The sequence below is a fragment of the Onthophagus taurus genome, chromosome 3, assembly GCF_036711975.1.
Source record: "Onthophagus taurus isolate NC chromosome 3, IU_Otau_3.0, whole genome shotgun sequence".
Lineage (NCBI taxonomy): Eukaryota > Metazoa > Arthropoda > Insecta > Coleoptera > Scarabaeidae > Onthophagus > Onthophagus taurus.
Window position 1 is genome coordinate 9,874,017 of NC_091968.1, and position 18,665 is coordinate 9,892,681.

Sequence of the window (18,665 nt, forward strand, 5' to 3'; positions counted from 1 at the left end):
TATTAAAAATTATAAAATTTTTAGTAGCCATGTTTACACTTGTTGTGTTACCTTGAGATATTAAAGAAAAAATAACATTATTATTATTATTATTTCTGTCATTCTTTTTAATTGTAACTAGATGATAATAAGACGTACATTAAAATCGTCTATACAAAAGTAATATTCTTTTAATTTAATCAAAAATATAGCAAGTAATAGTCAATAGTTAACAAAAACAAGCTATACAGTTGTTGAGATATAGCGGAATGAATCAAAATCATGCAAAGAATGACAGATTTTATTTATTTTTTCTATTAATAGGCCATAAAATATATGCATTTGACGGCTTTCAAGTGATGCCGTCATAATTATTTGTAATTTCACAGGTGGTAAGCATTGCCTTGATCCAAATTAAAAAAAAAAACAAGTTAACGATGATAAATTAAACGAATTTTCAAATGTCATATTTTTATTAATAGTCTAGTTGTTTATTGATTATTGCTTGATTATGAATTACACAATAGACGAATTAATGAACATGGTTATTATTTTGGAAGAATGTGAACGAAATACTCTTCTTGCTCAAATAGTATATCGTACAACATAGGTACCCGAAACTCCCGACTTCCGAGCAGGCGATGTTTCGATAATTTACTATACAGGGTGATTTACTAGCTCACCATCAACCTTTGACTTTGAATGTTAATGAACATATGTCCTATTTCAATTATTTACAAAATTATAACACTTTAAAGTTTTAATTTATAAATATTACAAATATTGTTCAAAATAGCCTCCTTCTGCTAGAATACATGCTTCACATTCAACGAAAAGAGTTCTTCAGCCGAATTAAAATGTCTGGTTGATTTCTTATTTCAATAGCAGCCATTTGTATTCTATTTAGCAACTGTTCTCGTGTGTTAATTTCCACATGATACACAATTTGTTTCATTTGACCTCATAAGTAGAAATCCAATGGATTAAGGTCGGGGGATCTAGGTGGCCAAGCAAATGGACCATTATTACCAATCCATTTGTTTGGAAAATATTGGTTTAACCAATCGACAACTACTCTTCCGCGATGAGGTGGGGCAGCATCGTGCCGGTACCACATATTTTGAATTACATTAAAAGGTATATCTTCAAGAAAATCAAAAATGTACTGTTCAAAAAAATCTTTAATTTACTGCATTCAAACGTCCATCAAATAGATGCAAACCTAGTAAATTGTTGTTAAATATTCCCCCCCAAACGTTGATGCTGAAACGTTGTTGAAATTTCCTTGGTCTAATCGCATGCGGATTTTGTAATGCCCAAATATGTTCATTATGGTAATTATTTATACCATCTCGTGTAAAACATGATTCATCTGTTCAGAGAACATTTGAAATTAGTAGTCAGTATTTTGGGCATATTACTGCAATAACCATTCACAAAATGCTAACCGTTGGTGACTATTTACTAGCTGTAGAGCTTGAACATTCTGTTTACGATACGGATGAAGAACTTCGCGGTTCAATACGCGCCATGCAAAATTTTGACTTACATGTATGTTGTGTGCTATTCTTCGAGTGCTGATGGACGGATTATCAATGACAGCATTAATTACAGCTTCTTCGTCCTCCACATTAACTACATGCGGTCGAATGGCTTTTGCTGGAGCAGAATTACCTGTTTCTCGAACTCTTCTGAAAGAATCGTTAAAAACTGAATAATATGGCAAATGACGCTGTGGAAATCTTTCTTGATATTCTCGTACTGATTGTCAAGCATTTCCATTGCAAAAATCATACACGAAAATTATATCAGCATACTCTTCAGTGCTATAAGCGTACATTTTGAGTTTCTTGTTGTATGTAATAATTAAAACTGACAGCAAACTGACATATTACAAACAGTTTTTGAAAACTTTGTTTTTGTTGAATGTTTGGTTTTACTGACTATTAATAAATTCGCTGCAGAAAACTTTAAAGTGTTATAATTGCGTAAATGATTGAAATAGGACATAATATGTTCATTATCGTTTTTTTTTGGTAATTGGATTAGCTATCATATGTCTAAGTTTGATGGTGAGCTAATAAATCACCCTGTATAGATTTGAAGATATTGGAAGTGTCGACATACCTAAACGGCGAAAAAGTCGTATGCGGTTTGAGAAGAGAACAACGAACTAAATATTTTATTAAGTTTGCAAGAGAATCCGCATGTTAGTACACGACAGATCGCTAGAGCAACAGATATACTTTTATGAGTAAAAGCTCACTAAACTGAATTATAAAGCTTCACAACTACCACCCATATGATTTGAATTTACACCAAGAACTTCATGGAGATAATTTTGCTAACAGAGTAGCTTTCTGTACGACAATTTTAGATGAAATAAATGAAAACCCTCTTTTTGTATCATCAATTCTATTTACTGATGAAGCTACTTTTAAAAGCAACGGAATGCATTATTATGCAACCGAAAATCCTGTATGGCTAACGCGCGTAAACAATCAAAATGTATGGTCGTTAAATGTTTGGGGCGGAATATTTAACCGTAAAATAGTTGGGCCATTTTTCTTTGATGGTATTCTGACGGGACAAATTTACAAAACATTTGTAGAAAAAGAGTTCCCAGAGTTGCTAGAAGATGTAGATTTAGGAACTAGACAAAGAATGATATTTCAACAACGTGGCACCTGCATATTATTTGAGGGACGTTTCTCAAAACTTTTTAAATATTGGATATGGAAGACATTAGATTGGTCGTGGAGGTCCAATACCTTGGCCAGCACAATCACCCGATCTAACTCCCCGCAACTTCTTCATTAGGGGATATGTCAAAACCGAACTTCACTAATATTCCAACGACGAAAGAAGATTATTTATCGTCTTATATAATGGCCTACTAAGGAAAAAATGAATAAGATCTGCCATTCTGTGCATACTGAAGATTTGTAGAGAATTAAATTCTCTATCTGATTAAGTAGTCAAACATGAGGTGTTCCATTTAAAATTTTCGACATTTTTGAATATGGTAAAACATCAAATTCCTACAATATCCTACAACTCTTGTCTAAGGAAGAACTGCGTATCTCGGCTCCTTAATGCCATTTATGTACTTTGTTGCTTACGTGGGACACCCTGTATATTTTTTATTGAACTAAAACTAGAACTAACACTAGACCTAGAACTAGTCTTAACAGACGCACGGCTAAATGGAATTTTGAAGTTTTACTTGTTAGATATGACGTTGATGTTGGTGTCTAAGTATTAGGTGATTCTGATGTATTTGGTTGATTTTCTCCTGGTATTCCATGAGATCTAGAATCTCCTCCTTCACCTTGTCCTTGAGTTCCTAGAGTGCCTGACTGGTTGACCTAAACTTCAGCCACCATTTCCATCTTGCCTTGGACTTCGTGGAGTACTTGGAGTTCCCACAATAATACCTGTAGTTCCCGGACTTCCTGGAGTACCTATTCTACCTGATTGACCAAAACTTTCATCTTGTCCCGGTATCTCTAATTGACCTGGACTTTCTGAAGATTCACATCCACTTTTCCCAGTTTGACCTCCACCATTCTTCATCTTAGTCTTATAGATTTAGGAGCGCAATTATACAGGGGAGTTTCGTGGCATAATTTTAATCACAAATACTAGAGTCAAAATGATGACGATTCGTATAAAATTTTTTGGTCTAAATCCGTAAATGGCTAAGATATATGCCGTCAAAGTTAAGAAATTTTTAAACATTTTCTTACATATTTTCAATATTGTTTGTCTTGGAAGGTTAAAATTTCGCAAACAGTCCAATGTTATCGTGAGAAATCGCTCAAGATCACTTTTGAAAATGTACAAACACGGGATCAATGCTACACAGGGCGTTCACAAAGGTTATTTCATTAAAACTTTTTTATTAAGTCGTAAACTATTAAATTTTCCAACTGATTCTAAAAGCCTATTTCATTTTAAAATTATTTTTACTCTTACAAATTTTTGATTACATAATATACAGGGTGTGTCAAATGCCTTTATTAACCCTTACAATTAGCGTACAAGTAAAAAAAAAACAAAATACAAAAACGTAATAATAAAGGCTAACAGATGGCTGGGCAAAGTAGTGAGGTCTGCTTTTAACTTATGTGAGAGTCTGCAGTACTTTCGAATTCCATAAATTAGTCTTAAGTACCCATTTTGGATAAAATCAGAGAATCAGTCAGTAATCTCTTACTGTTCTCATTTAATACATGCCGATATGAATAAAGGGATATTAATACGCAATATGATTTCTGTAATAGCTTATTCATCAACTATTAACAAACCCAAATTTTTCACAGTGCGTACGTGTTGTAGTTCTTGATTATTTACACAAATTTTAAGATTGTCATTAACAAATTTCCTATGATTCCTGTTACCAAATACAATCACATTAGATTTGCTGGAGTTTACTTTTAAGCCATGCGCCTCAGAAGTGGCAACAAGTGATTGCACATCAGAATTTATTTTGACAGCAGCAACGTTAGTCTCGGTGTGAGGAAATGATATTAGCAGCTGAGTATAGCCAATAACTCCGCCATTTGTGGTTTTACAGAAAAATGTTTCAAATAAAATTTTTTTAATTAATTGTGACGCATTTTTTGGCGATACTTGCTTGTTGACATTGTTCTTTGTTTCGTTGCTATGGCAACCAACATTGTTATTTTAAATGGGATGCATTTGTTTTTTTTTGCACATTTTAATACATGATAAATCCCTCTACGCGATGAACATATCCAATCATATGGTTGTATTAGAAAAAAATCGATAAAAAGTGCGTTCACTGAAAATATTAAATCAGCAAATTACAATCAAAGTAGGTGCCGAAATAACGCCGTTGACAGCTTTAAATGTCAACGTCCTGTATATAAAATCTATAAAATCTCTAAATATATAAAACCATAAAATCTGGATTTTCTTCAGTACAATTATTGTTCAGCATTTCTCAAGTTAATGGTTATCCGTAAAAAGTACCTTTTGCTAAAAACGCAGCAACAATAGTACATTTTTTCCATCATAGTGTGGCAACACTGTGCTTGCAATGGATGATCAGCAATTTCTGTATCACTTGTACTCTCGACAAATGGTATAGATACAACTGCTGTTCATGTAAGACATGCCAAGATGTACCTTTGGATATTCTGAAATGTCTAAGTCTAAACTGTTGCTATCAACAGTACTAACAGTATTACGATCTGCCACAAAATCCGAAATGTTTTCTTCTAGATAGGGTGTACGATCTGACCTCTGATTTCCGTTATTTACATACTTCTGTCTTAACCCTTTGTCTACCAGCGGTATTTAAAAGTCTCGCAAAATATAGATACGTTCAGCTAATCAAAGCTAACGTGATTATTAGAATTTAAGTGGGACTTAAAAGTACCGCTGGATGATAAATTACGTTTTATAAAATTTAATTCTGGTAGGGAAGGGGTTAAATTTCCTGCCTCACGTAAATGTCTTGGATATTTAGAAATGTTTTTCTATCAGGTTGTCTATACTTATAATTTGTTTTCATAGGCACCTACAATTAATGAAAACATTCCAAAATCGAGGTTGTATCTTTTTGCAAAGATCTAGAAAACGATGCGTCTAATCAAAAATTTGTAAGAGTGAAAATAATTTAAAAATGAAATAGGCTTTTAGAATCAGTTGGAAACTTTACGGGTTTATGAAATAATAAACAAATTTTAAAGAAATAACCATTGTTAACACCCTGTACAGCATTGATCTTGTTGTGTGATATTATTTTGTGATCTTAAACGATTTCTTATGATAACATTGCACTGTTTGGCAAATTTAGTTTTTCTAAGACAAACCATATTGAAAATATTTTAAAAAATGTTTGAAAATTTGTTAACTTTGAAGGCCCATACCTTACAATTAGCCATTTATGGGTTTAGATCAGAAATTTGTACACGAATCATCATCTTCACTCTAGTTTTTGTGATTAAAATTATGCCACGACTTACATAAACAACCCTGTATGATTAGAATATTGATGATAACTTCCGGATTCGTTCGGCACGCATCTGTAAAATTTGATGCAGTCCTCGCTGTCGGTTAAGTAACCTTCTTGTGAACATTCTTGGGAACATTTTTTCAAAACGGATGTTCGCGTTGCTGTAATAATAAAACAATATTTATGTTTTTTTTTGTAAATGAAAAGAAGGGGAGGTAAAATTTTGTTACATACATATTTGGTCTGAATTTATAGATTCTGTGATGATGGTTTCCATTTTGGTCCCTCTTTAGCCGTCTTAAGAGAAGCACTTCAAGCAGAATATTTCTAGTTGTATGTCTAGTTTTACACTAGCACCATCACTAGGACTAACACTAAACCTAGAACTAGAATCATTCGGGTTTAGCCATCTTGAGAGATGTGCGGCTAATCCCGAATGCTTCTAGTTCAAGCTCTAGTGTTAGTTCTAATTTTAATTGTTATTTAGCGTTAGATTGTGGTATATTTTTATGGAAAGAAAAGTAGAACTAACACTACACCTAGAACCAGAAACATTCGGGTTTTGCCGTTCGTCTATTAAGACGGCTAAACCTGAATGTTTCTAGGTCCAATGTTAGTTCTAGTGACAGTGGTAGGTAGCGCTAGTTAACATAAGATATCACAATGTTGCATATTTTTATTGCACTAAAACTAGAACTAACACTAGACCTACAACTTGAAAGTATCGGGTTTAACCGTGCGTCTTCAGACTCACGGCTATACCCGAATGTTTCTAGTTCTAGGTCTAGTGTTAATTCTAGTTTTACACTATCACTAGAACTAACACAAGATCTAGAACTAGAATCATTCGGGTTTAGCCGTCTTGAGAGACGTGCGGCTAAACGTGAATGTTTCTCTAGTAATTGTTATTTAGCGTTAAATTGTGGTACATTTTTGTGGTGCAAAAGTAGAACTAACACAAGACCTAACCATCTTAAGAAACGTGCGGCTAAACCAGAACTTATTCTGATTCTAGATCTAGTGTTAGTTCTAGTGCTAGTGTTAGTTCTATTTTAGTTGTAATTTGCCGTTAGATTATTGTATATTTTTCATCTAACTAAAACAAAATAATTTCTTTATTTTTAGTACAATCTATTTTGCGATGACAATTTATGGAAATTAACTCTCGTTGGGACAATCAATACTTTGGGACAATTCTTTTCCTTAATTATTAGCGGAATAGTTTCAGACAAGTATAAAAAAACCTCAAACAAAAAAAAAGAATATTATCATCTTCATTATGATTTAGATTAGGAAGAAAATTTGTATTAATATGGGGAATGGTTGGAGGTGCAATTTTTGGAACTGCCAGAGCTTTCGCTCCAAACTACATCGTTTTCACGACGCTCGAATTTTTAGACGCCCTATTCCAATCGGGGACTTACGCAACCGGGTTTGTTTTAGCCGTTGAATTAGTTGGCCCAAAAAAACGTGTATTAGCAGGAACATTAATTTGTTGTTGTTTCGCTTTAGGAGAAGTTTTAGCGGCTGCCGTAGCATGGTTAAGCATGGATTGGAAGTAAGTTGATTAAATCTTTAATCAATTCCATCATTAATAAATTTTTATTTTTTAGAATTACAATTTTAGTCCTTTACGTTCCAATTTTTTTAATAATCTCGTATCAATGGCTCATCCCAGAATCAGTTCGATGGCTTCTCAGTCAAAAACGTTACAAAGAAGCCGAAGATATCCTTATGAAAGCAGCCCGAATTAATGGCAGAACAATTTCGAAACATGCCTTAGAAAAGTTGACGGTTCCCGTTGATGAAGTTGCGAAAGAACCGTTTTTCCATGTGTTTAAATCGAGAATTTTAGTGATGAGATTTTTTAATTCATGTTTTTGTTGGTTATCATGCGCGTTTTTGTTCTATGGTTTAACATTAAACGCGGTTTCTTTAGCTGGAAATAGTTACGTCGATTTTATTTTAACTTCGTTAGTCGAAATTCCAGCTTATATCGCTACTTACATCACCGTTGATCGTTTTGGAAGGCGATGGACTCAAAGCTTATCATTCTTTATTACTGCTGTAGCTTGTTTTGCTTATATCTTTATAAGTAAAGGTAAATTATAAAAATAAATTTCAAATAAAGCACATTTTTAACATTCTTATTTTTCCAGATCAACACGTTTTGGCTTTATGTTTCTATTTATTAGGGAAATTTGGAGCAACAGCAGCTTTTACGATATGTTACATAATTTCTAGCGAAATTTTCCCAACACCTTTAAGGCATTCTTTAATGGGGGGTTGTTCAATGATTGCTAGGATTGGGTCGATGGTTTCACCACAAATGCCACTTTTGGTACTAAATAAAATAAATTTCTTCTTAATTTTTATTGTTATTATTTTTTTTAAGGAACAATTATGGAAGCCACTTCCTTTAGTTTTATTCACCGGCATGGCAGCTATTGCTGGGCTTTTAACTTTGGCATTTCCAGAAACATTAAACACCAAATTACCAGATACTATTGAGGAGGCGGAAAATATCGGAAAGAAACCTCAGAAAATACCCTGATATTTTTAATTTTAATGTAAATAGATTAATTTATTTAATAAATTTGATTAAATTGATTCGCAACTCAATTATTCGATCCATATCAAATTCCCTTAATTAATTACTTATTAAAGTACTCAATAAATACGTTAAAACCACCCTAAAAAATAAATAAGTCCTTGTTTTTGGTATTTATCAGTCAATACATTTTAACGGGATCAAAAAATCCATTATGTGTCAAATTTTTTAAACCAGCATTAAATACATCACCATGGGAAGAACCAAATTATCAACTTGAGTCGTTTTTGCCTCAACAACAGACGTTACAGTTATCGCCAATCCAACTTTTATCAATGTATTTAAATGCATATCAACATAACCTACAAATTTACAACCTCAAAAACAACACAATTATAATAATAAACAATTTACCCAAATGCATTAAGAGGTAGATAAATAATACTTGACTTAAAACACAACCCATCGTCCCTTCAATCGTTTTAAATGACCCTAAAATAAATGATTTCAAAAATGTCGGTAAAGCAGATTCCTTCTTAAATGTCAAATTAAAAACTTGATTTTTACCTTTCCATTTATGTTTACCAATCCATGCACCCAAATAACTAGCGGCCGAATCTCCAACACCAATTGATAAAATCCCACTTAAAAGCGGTAATAAATTAAATCCAGCTGAATTTGTCATATCGCATGGAGAAGGATGTATCCAAATCGGAAATGAAACCCCCGCTAATAAATACATTGGGGTTAAAGCGACGGATCCAATGTCTTTTTCATCGCGAAAAACGGAAAACCCATCTTCGAGGAAAGTTACCACTTGAGGTAACCTTATCAAACGAGTCGTCTAAAAAAATCAATTTTAATATAAATAAGCGCATTAAATATATTAATTTACTTCGATTCCTATAAAAAGTCCCAAAACGACCCCACTTGCTAAATAAAGAATCGAACATTCCGCTAATAATCCCGGTACATAAATTAAAACGGCTAGGATGTGGAATGTTTTTCTTACTACTGATGATGCTTTTTGAGCACCACTAATTTGTTTGATTAAGGTGTAAACGGCTGCTGATATGCATAAAGACCAATACAAAAAGATTTTTATCTGTAAATAAGAATTATTAAAAGAAATTTACAGGTGTGAAGTTATTTATAAATCCCAGCCATAAACTTAAATCATTCTTACTTCCGTAACCAATACGATTTGGGTCACCAAATTTCACATACAGGACAGTCTTACCCTCAAGAACAGCTTACAACACGCATTTGGTAAAAAAAAATTTTCAACCCCCACCTCCGAAAAAGGGATGTTTTCACTCTGATGGGCGCCTTCGAATTACGCCAAATTCTACCACATAATAGAACACAGTTCTAAGTATTTTCATCAATTTTCAAAACAGCGGAGAAAGCTGCTTTTTGAAGAAGGTTGCAACATGGCATCCGAAACGTCAAACCTTTTCTCAAAAGACACACGTCAAAACCCGAAAGTTTCTAGTGTTAGTTCTAGTTTTAGTTTTAATTTTAGTTCAAGAGAAAGAAATTGATTATATTAATTTTCTGTGTTGCATATAAAGAAGGAAGCGGAGGAATATTGGGACTGCAGTGGGGATTTGTGGAGTATATCGTTAGTGCCTATCATTATAAAGATATGTCGTTCAACAATATCTCCACATAACCAAGAGTAACATGTTTTTGGAATACACTTTGCGCGCCTCAAAAGTCCGTTTTGGTTGTTCACAAAAGATGAGACTAAAATTTCTATTTTCTTTCTTGTATTTAGTAGCTACCATATGTTAATATCTGAGCGCGATTATTGGTCACACGACGACAATTTCGGACAGCCTATTGTAAAAAATGCTATGAGCAGAAACACATATCTTGAAATAAAGTCTTTGATACATTTTCAAAATAGCACCAAAGCTAATGAAAGTGAAGGCGATACATTTTTTAAAATTAAACCATTGTTAGATATGGTAAACGCAAATTTTCAAAACTTTGGTATGATTCAAGAAAATTTGTCTATAGATAAAATGATTATAAGGTATTAAGGCCACCACTCACTAAAACAGTTCATAAAGAGTAATGGTGGGTTTAGGATGTCAAACTTAACGGCTGTAGCCATAACCTTAGCCGTAGCAGTAAGAAAAGATAAACCAATGTGTTTCAATAGCACCGTTTAGGGAACCGCTTAAGGCTACGGCCGATGTAGCCGTAACACCTAAAGTTGACCAACTTTTAACTTCTTACGTTTAGGACAAAATTTAAGCATGCGCACTAATGCAAAGGGTCAATGTTAAACATGGCTACGTACAGCTGTTTTGTGTTTACATGTTGACATCACGGGCTGGTGTTTCAGTACTCGTTGCAAGTACTGAAACACGTTGCAGTAGCGTTGCAAGTGGTGAACAGAGTATTCACCACACACTTTTACTTTTAAACGTTCCGTACTTTTCTCGTTATTTTATTGACTACATATTTAAATTTTAAAATCTTAAAGTTGCTTTCTAAACGGGTCAACTGTAAGCGTTAAGTTCCTTACTGTTACGGTTAAAACTACTGCTACGGTTACGGTTACGTTTGATATCCTAAACCAGCCATAAGTCAATACGATTTGGTTACAAACTCTGGGCACTTTGTGGTAAAGATGGATATTGCTATTTCTTTTTTCCTTATACTGGCAAGGAAAGCGGAAAGAAACAGGGCAAACTTGGCACTAGAGTTGTTTTGAAATTGCTAACTGCTGTAAAAAGTCCAAAAAGTTGTTGCTTATATCTTGATAATTTTTTTAGCAATCATGTCTTATTTCGTCAATTAAAAGAAATGCAAGTGTATGCAACAATACTATCAGAGAAAATAGGACTGCAAAATGTCCATTGCCACCAACCAAAGACCTAGAAAAGTTACCTCTAGGATCCTATGATCATAGATTTGATAGCAAAAACAAAATATTGTGGATAAAATAGAATGATAAAAAATGTGTTGGTATGGCCACAAATGTTGATAGCATCGAACCAGTAGCAGCAGTTGCAAGATGGAGCAGAGTACAAGAATCAAAAGTGCAAGTTTTCTGCAAGTGTTCGGTTTTCTGTCACAGGTTTCGATTATATACGAAGTCTCTTTTCTGCCACCTGGAACTTTTCGGTTAGCACAAATTGCACAATCTTTGTGTTTATGCTGGGTATGCAGTGTAATTATATGTAACGTTCCATCTGGTCGTTGTTCCTTGTCGCTGCATTATGGTCGTCCACGTTTGCTGTTATACGAAAGTACCCCACAAAATCAACAGTTTTTCCCTGAATAGACTGCCTAAGTCTGCCGTCACAGAGATGGGCGAAGCTTATACTGACTCCAAACAATTTCGTTGCTAACCACAGTTGCTAACGATAAATCACCAAAAAATGTCATTTGAAATGTCATCACTTAGTTTATTTAACACTAATAAAAAATTGCATATGGTGATTTACCGTTAGCAACATAGTTAGCAACGAAAATGTTTGGAATCGGTATAAGCTCCGCCCATCTCTATGACGTCAAGGCTTAGGTTGTCTATTATTTGTGAGACATGTTTATATTGGTATTAGTAAAAGATGCTTTGTACAAAATGTAAGCATTGATGATAGATGCTTCTATACTAAAAAAAAAAGTTTCCTCCACCATTTTAGGGTTTCACGAAGGAAGCAGAAACTTGCAATATATTGGTCTGCTAAATCGACGCCACTCATGTTTTTATTACATTGCACTATTGTACTTGGCTTAAAAACTCGCTGCGTTCTATTATCCCCAACTCCTCTACTTCTGACAATTTGGGATCTTGACGTTCTCCACATCCACGATTATTCGTCATAACTGTTCCTGTTAAATGACATTGTAAATTAAGTAATTTTTCGGCAAGTATGACGCTACTATAGAGTCTATCGGTAAAAATATGCTATCCTATAGCTTCGAGTATTGACTGTTGTAGATTATTATACAGGTGTAAAACAGTCCGGCTTGTGACTGGTAAATCAGGGTAAATTAGTGCGTTTGTCGTTTGTTGTCCAAAATATGGTAAAAATGTGTATAAATACCCGCAAGATAAGTCAGCTAATACGTATAGACGAAGTCCCCATTTGTTTGGTTTTTTGAGATTGTACGTTTTGAACGAAATTCTTCCTTTGGATGGATTCATCTACACAGATATTCTATGCTGGTACAAAATCTTGTCTAAATTTATTGTCTAAATAGTTAAGAAAATAAGCAACTTTATCTAGAGAAATTCTTTCCTTATCGTCTGTTTGCGGCATGATTTCTAAATGCATTGCCCAAAATATTTGTAGAAATCATTTACGTTTAACAATTTTATTATAAAATGGAATGTATACGTGGAATTTTTTGCTTCAATAATCTTTGATATCATGCAGAGGCATCAATCCCATGTTGATAATTATACCAAGGAATACTTTTGATTCAGTAACTGTAACATTATACCAATTATGCCATAATGAGTGCACAGAGACTTCACTTCTGCTAATTATTTTTTGAGCATATAAATTTGTTTCTGGCGCTATTTTGCTAACAAGCTCATTCGTAAAAAATAATAAAAAGAACTGCAGAGGTGTAATGCAATCACTCGGAACTTGCGGCGCTTGACCCTTGTCTCTCTTAGAAAATTCGATGGAACTGGAATAAGTGTCATTTTCAGTGACATTCTGCCAATCGCTATTCTGGTCCGTTTCTTTATTACTTTCAGATGTATGACTAATTATGTTTATACGTCTAAATATAACCATGTTCTCTGAATCTTCACCACTTTCGATTTCTGATGCACAAATTTTTTGAAATTGTTCTTCTATGTCCTCCAAACAATCACTATCATCACTTTCATATTCATTGTCAAGCAATGTTGTACGTCGATTCTGCCGTCTAGCCATATTCTTTGCAAAAAAAATCATTTTATAGAAATATTCTCTTTGAAAATGATTTCTAGTTGTGATACGAATTCGATGGGTTTGACAAGACTAAAACACAAACCGATGTCCAGCCACATACGACAAAAGACACAACAAACTAAATGCGATGTCTAAGTACCTAAACAGTACGTATAAAAGTGATACAAGTAAAAATATATCAGATTCCGAAAAAAAATGAAGAGGAAGATGATGAAATGGACGTTGAAGACGAGGAATTGTCAACGATCGAAAATATATTATAATCAGACAAATCTGTCGTAATTTAGATTAGATCAAGTTATTATGATTATTGTCATCAAGCTTTGCTACAATGTTGACCACATTATTTAAGCCACTTCTTCTTGATAGGTCTTCATTTAGTGTGTGGTCCCTCAACGTTACACCCAGCATCGACCTCTCCATCTATCTTTGCGTTACTTTGAACTTCCTGTCAAATCGCCATGTTTGATGGCGCATTGGAAACATCATTGTAGTACAACTTTAACCACGCATCTAGAGAACGTGCAGAAATTGTAAAATTTTATATCCAGAAAAGTTTCTCTGTTACGCTTGCTCAACGCGTGTACAGAGCAAAATATCGCGGTCGTCCAACGCCCACAGCCAAAACAATTCGAAGTTTTGTGAGGAAATTCAATGCCAGTGGTTCTTTGGCAACATCGAAGCCCAAAATTAAGACCCGTACACGCCGTTACTGATGACGCTATAGCTGCTGTAAGTGTCGATATTCAAGAGCGTGACAACGGCGTGACGGTAACGGTCAACTGAACTCGAAGAAAATGGCATGGAGGACTACTGGTTCCAGAAAGATGGTGTAACTTGCCATACTGCTCTGTTAACAATAAATTTGCTTCGTAACATGTTTCCAAATTGATTGATATCGAAAAGTGGTGATTACAACTGGCTGGTGCATTCGCCTGATTTAACGCCTCCTGAGTTTTTCCTGTGGAGATACCTTAGAAGCCAGGTTTATGTCAACAAGCCAGACATTCTTGAGCAACTTAAGGCCAACATACGCCAAGAAATAACGCCTCAAACACTCGCAAGTGATAAAAAACGTCGAAAAAAGGGCCGATTTTGTGGTGACAGCTGGGGGAAGTCACCTACAGCTGGGGGAAATTGTACAAGTCCAAATTTCAATAAAATGATAGAATCCAAACAAAACATTGAGTCGTTTTCAAGTTATTCAAAAAATATCGCTTACAACAAAATGACACCTTGTATATAGGAATATAGATTTTCTTGAAGATGTCTTTTTAAGTTTCCCCTAGGCTGCCCATGCGAGTATGATGTTTCTGTTTAGTTCGCTTGTTTAATTATCTCTCGATACACGAACCTCATGGCCAAGGTATACATGAAATCAAAAATGGTGAAAATCAACGGTGTTAAACAGTTTATTCAAACTAACTTTTCAGTGCTACAGCTGTTTCGGCAACTACTTGCCTTCCTCAGGCACGACGTCAACGAGGTTAAGTACTAAAGACAAAATTTTCTGGAAGCATGTTACACCAAACGAATTCGGGAGAAGAAGTTTTAATTAAAAAAGGTGAAGGTGTGAAGGACATATTGCGTAAAAACTTTTTTCTTAGGCTTGAGGAGTACGCTGTTAGAAAAAAGTGAGGTTAAGTGAACTATTTAACACGTTAAAAACTGATCAAAAACAATGTCGCAATAAACTCAAAAATTATCGATGTAAATTGCAACATCGAAAATTTTATCAAAATTTCAAATATTATTTTCTCAAAAACTAAAAGTAATTTTTCAAAAAGTGTTGGTTCATTGGAATGAGGACACTTTTATTGACACTTTGGAATATTTTCATACTCATCATCCAAGAAATGCATTTTATACGAATTTTTAAAACTTAATCGGCGAAAATTGCAAAATTTGAAAAAATTGTTGTTCATTTCAAAAATTTATTTCTCAAGAACTGAAAGTGATTTTTCAAAACGGCTTTTTGCGTTAAAAAGGGGATACTTTAATTAATAATTGGTGATATTTCCACAAGGATTCTTCAAGAAATTAATTTTATAGCGAATTGTTCAAGTTATCGATGAAAATTGCAACATCGAAAATTTTATCAAAACTTCAAATATTATTTTCTCAAAAACTAAAAGTAATTTTTCAAAACGTGTTGGTTCATTGGAAAGAGGACACTTTTATTAACACTTTGGGGCATTTTCATACTCATATTCCAAGAAATGGATTTTATACGAATTTTTAAAACTTAATCGGCGAAAATTGCAAAATTTGAAAAAAATGTCGATCATTTCAAAAATTTATTTCTCAAGAATTGAAAGTGATTTTTCAAAACGGCTTGTTCAATTAAAAAGAGAATACTTTAATTAATAATAAACGAAAGTGATAACAGCGACAATTCTGTTAGTAATGAATGTGATGATGAATTACAAGCGAAGAGAAGGAAGCTACACAAAACTGCAACAAGAAATTTTATATATCGTATTGGGATTGTTACAATGGGGTTGCTAATACAAATCTACATTGAATACAACTGTTTATTTACAACAATTATTTACACAGTTGTATTTAACGAAAAAAGTCTTATTGGGGTTGAACTTGATTATGATTGAGGCGAAAATCATTTTCAAGCAGAGCGGTTACGAGTTCGCCTGGGTGAAGCTTATGGACAATTATCCACAACTGTGGGGAAAAATTGAACCACTTCTCATCACGTTCCCGTCAATATATTTAGTTGAAAAAGGATTTAGTTCTGTTGTCCAGCTCCTCACAAAACAAATAAATAAGTTGGACATTTGCCTCAAAGGAGACTTGCGCCTGAACTTCCTGATTATTAAAATTATTCACATAATGAAAATGACAAGGAGGCAATAGGTGTTAGTTAACCTCCAGAAAGGGGATATGGGCCACAAAGGTTGGTGTTAGATTTTATATTATATTGGTTAATTTATATTAGATTTGATAGATTTATATTACATTAGTTCGTTCATATTAGATTTATTTGTATCAGAGTCGCAAGATTAGGGTTTTTTATTGCATTATTTATTGGGTTGAGTTAAGTGTGGGAATGCGTTGGGGTGTATATTTCGGTGTTTAGGTAAGGGTTTTTAGTTTTGACCTTAAATAAAGAAGGAGCCTGCGAGCTCAACTTGTATCAGTCAGTCAGTCAGTCTTTGATTTAACACCCACCGAAACAATACCCCTTCAATTCACGCGAAGCAAGGCTCCCTATATAACTCTCGCTATATAACTAATCGCAATTTTTATGTATTAAGTTTAAGTGTAATTAATAATAAAGTTTATGGAAACGTAAAACCAAGATTTTTTTGTTAACCAGCGCCCACCAGATAAAAATAAACAATCAGTTGGGAACCCCCCAAATTCCCTTCTGTAGTTTCTAATGTTAATTTTTTTTTCTCAAAAACCGTTAAGGGTTATAGTGTTTTGAAAATTGATAAAAATACTTAGAACTGTGTTTTATTGTGTGGTAGAATTTGGCGAAATTCGAAGGTGCCTATCAAGGTCAAAACATCCCTTTTTCAGGGGTGCAGATTGAAATTTTTTTTTACCAAATGGGGGTTGCAAACTGTTCTTGAGGGTAAGAGTGTCCCATATGTGAAATTTGGTAACCCAAATCGTATTATTTACTGAATTATGAATGATTTAAGTTTATGGCTGGGATTTATAGATAACTTCACACCAATAAGAAATTTTATTTATTTCATAAAACTTTTATATTTACCTGCATGGTATCTCTTGTAAATAATTCAAAAATCCATACGAGTGGATTTTTTAAGATTAAAATCTGTAGTGGGATGACCATAAGAAAAGTGAGAGCAAGAAAAAGGCTAGGGTAAAACAATTTAGGCGATCTTAAACTTGGATGTTTGTACAACATGTATACAAAGGAGGTTACAGTTAATAATCCAACCTAAAATATAATTTTTATTACTCAATACACCCATTTAGAATCAAACTGTTTACCTGAAGCGTTATTGTACTCATTTGTGATGTAGTCTTTGGTGGTTTTTTAAAACTTTCCATAATATTCACAATGGAAGAAAAGATAAATATGGTAAAACCTTGGGCGCAGGCCAAAGCTTCCCCCAAAGTAAAACATTGAGGAAATCCGCTCAACACAAATAAGTATAATTTATAAAAACCCAACGTTGATAATAAGGAAGCAAAACAACTAAACGCTAGCCCTAAAACAAAAATTATTCGCTCATTAATTAAAATTAACTAAAATTGTTATATTTACCCTTATCGAAATGTAAATGATAAAGAGCTGTTATTACAATAAAAGGTAAAAATAAACTCCTTTTAGGTATAACGGTACATTGAGTGGAAGAATATCGTATAATGAAAACCGTTGTTGTATACAAAATACCCAATGTTAATAAAGCGGTGAGCTGGTACAACTTAGAAGCTTCAACTGAGTGCTTTATTAAACTCACCAAGATGCAAAGGGGTAACAAAAAACCTACCCACAATCCCGGATTCGCATACGGTCTAAAAAATAATTGTTTAAACATCATTTTCAAAAAAGTTGCATCATTCACCTGGGTTGGATCAAATGATTATTGCTAATTTTACGTGTTTTACCCATTTTCTTGGCTTTTCAAGATTACAATACAGATTTTTAACGAATTTTTATCACATATTTCCAACCGAAAATGATGTTAACATTTTGAAAAGACAACTCTCGAGTGTGTTAATGACACATCATTGTGAGGTTAAGTATGTTTAGATTAGAAATATTTTTTTATTATTTATCTAAAAGGTTAAAGATTACATTTTTTTAATTTCAATTTACTTATTGATAAAAGAATTGCAAGTTTATTTAATAAAATGTTATTCTTTTTAATGTATTGTTTAATAAATATTTGAATAACTCAGGTTTGACAAAATAAAAAAATAAAAAGTTCCTATTAAATAATTAAACCGTATAATAATAATAAAAATATAATATTATATTTAATTATTAACACAATTAAAACGTTTTTTTATTGATATATTATTTAAAAAATTGTTAATATTTCGAAATGTGTGGGTGTGTTGATAATGACATTGACACCTCAAATGAGGTTATGTCAGTAAGATTAATTAAAATCACACTTTACGATTAACCTTATCATAAAAAAAGTTAAAGACGAAATAAGTTCCGCTTAGCTTGTAATGATTCATTTATGGCACAAAAAATGATTTTTTTTTTGATAAATTT

General features: G+C 33.4%; 2 protein-coding genes across 5 annotated transcripts in view; one reads left to right on the forward strand and one right to left on the reverse strand.

The window, feature by feature from the left end:
• The window catches only part of LOC111420320 (organic cation transporter protein-like), a 27,688-nt gene extending 19,113 nt beyond the window's left edge, over window positions 1-8,575 (forward strand). For all 4 annotated transcript variants that reach the window (XM_071194814.1, XM_071194812.1, XM_071194811.1 and 1 more), the window contains exons 3-7: window positions 7,091-7,197; window positions 7,254-7,523; window positions 7,579-8,066; window positions 8,125-8,306; window positions 8,361-8,575. In XM_071194814.1, coding sequence (XP_071050915.1) covers window positions 7,091-7,197; window positions 7,254-7,523; window positions 7,579-8,066; window positions 8,125-8,306; window positions 8,361-8,519 — 1,206 coding nt within the window. In that variant the 3' untranslated portion in view covers window positions 8,520-8,575. The remainder of the gene's footprint in view (window positions 1-7,090; window positions 7,198-7,253; window positions 7,524-7,578; window positions 8,067-8,124; window positions 8,307-8,360) is intronic.
• LOC111420319 (Dolichol kinase) lies at window positions 8,512-18,176 on the reverse strand. The gene is made up of 8 exons (XM_071194815.1): window positions 18,004-18,176; window positions 17,703-17,953; window positions 17,426-17,646; window positions 17,184-17,372; window positions 9,412-9,621; window positions 9,084-9,360; window positions 8,931-9,008; window positions 8,512-8,878 (listed from the first exon to the last, which is right to left on the reverse strand). Exons 1-8 carry the CDS (start codon window positions 18,048-18,050, stop codon window positions 8,745-8,747), a joined length of 1,407 nt encoding a protein of 468 aa, XP_071050916.1. The 5' UTR covers window positions 18,051-18,176; the 3' UTR covers window positions 8,512-8,744.
• Window positions 18,177-18,665: the final 489 nt, after the last annotated feature.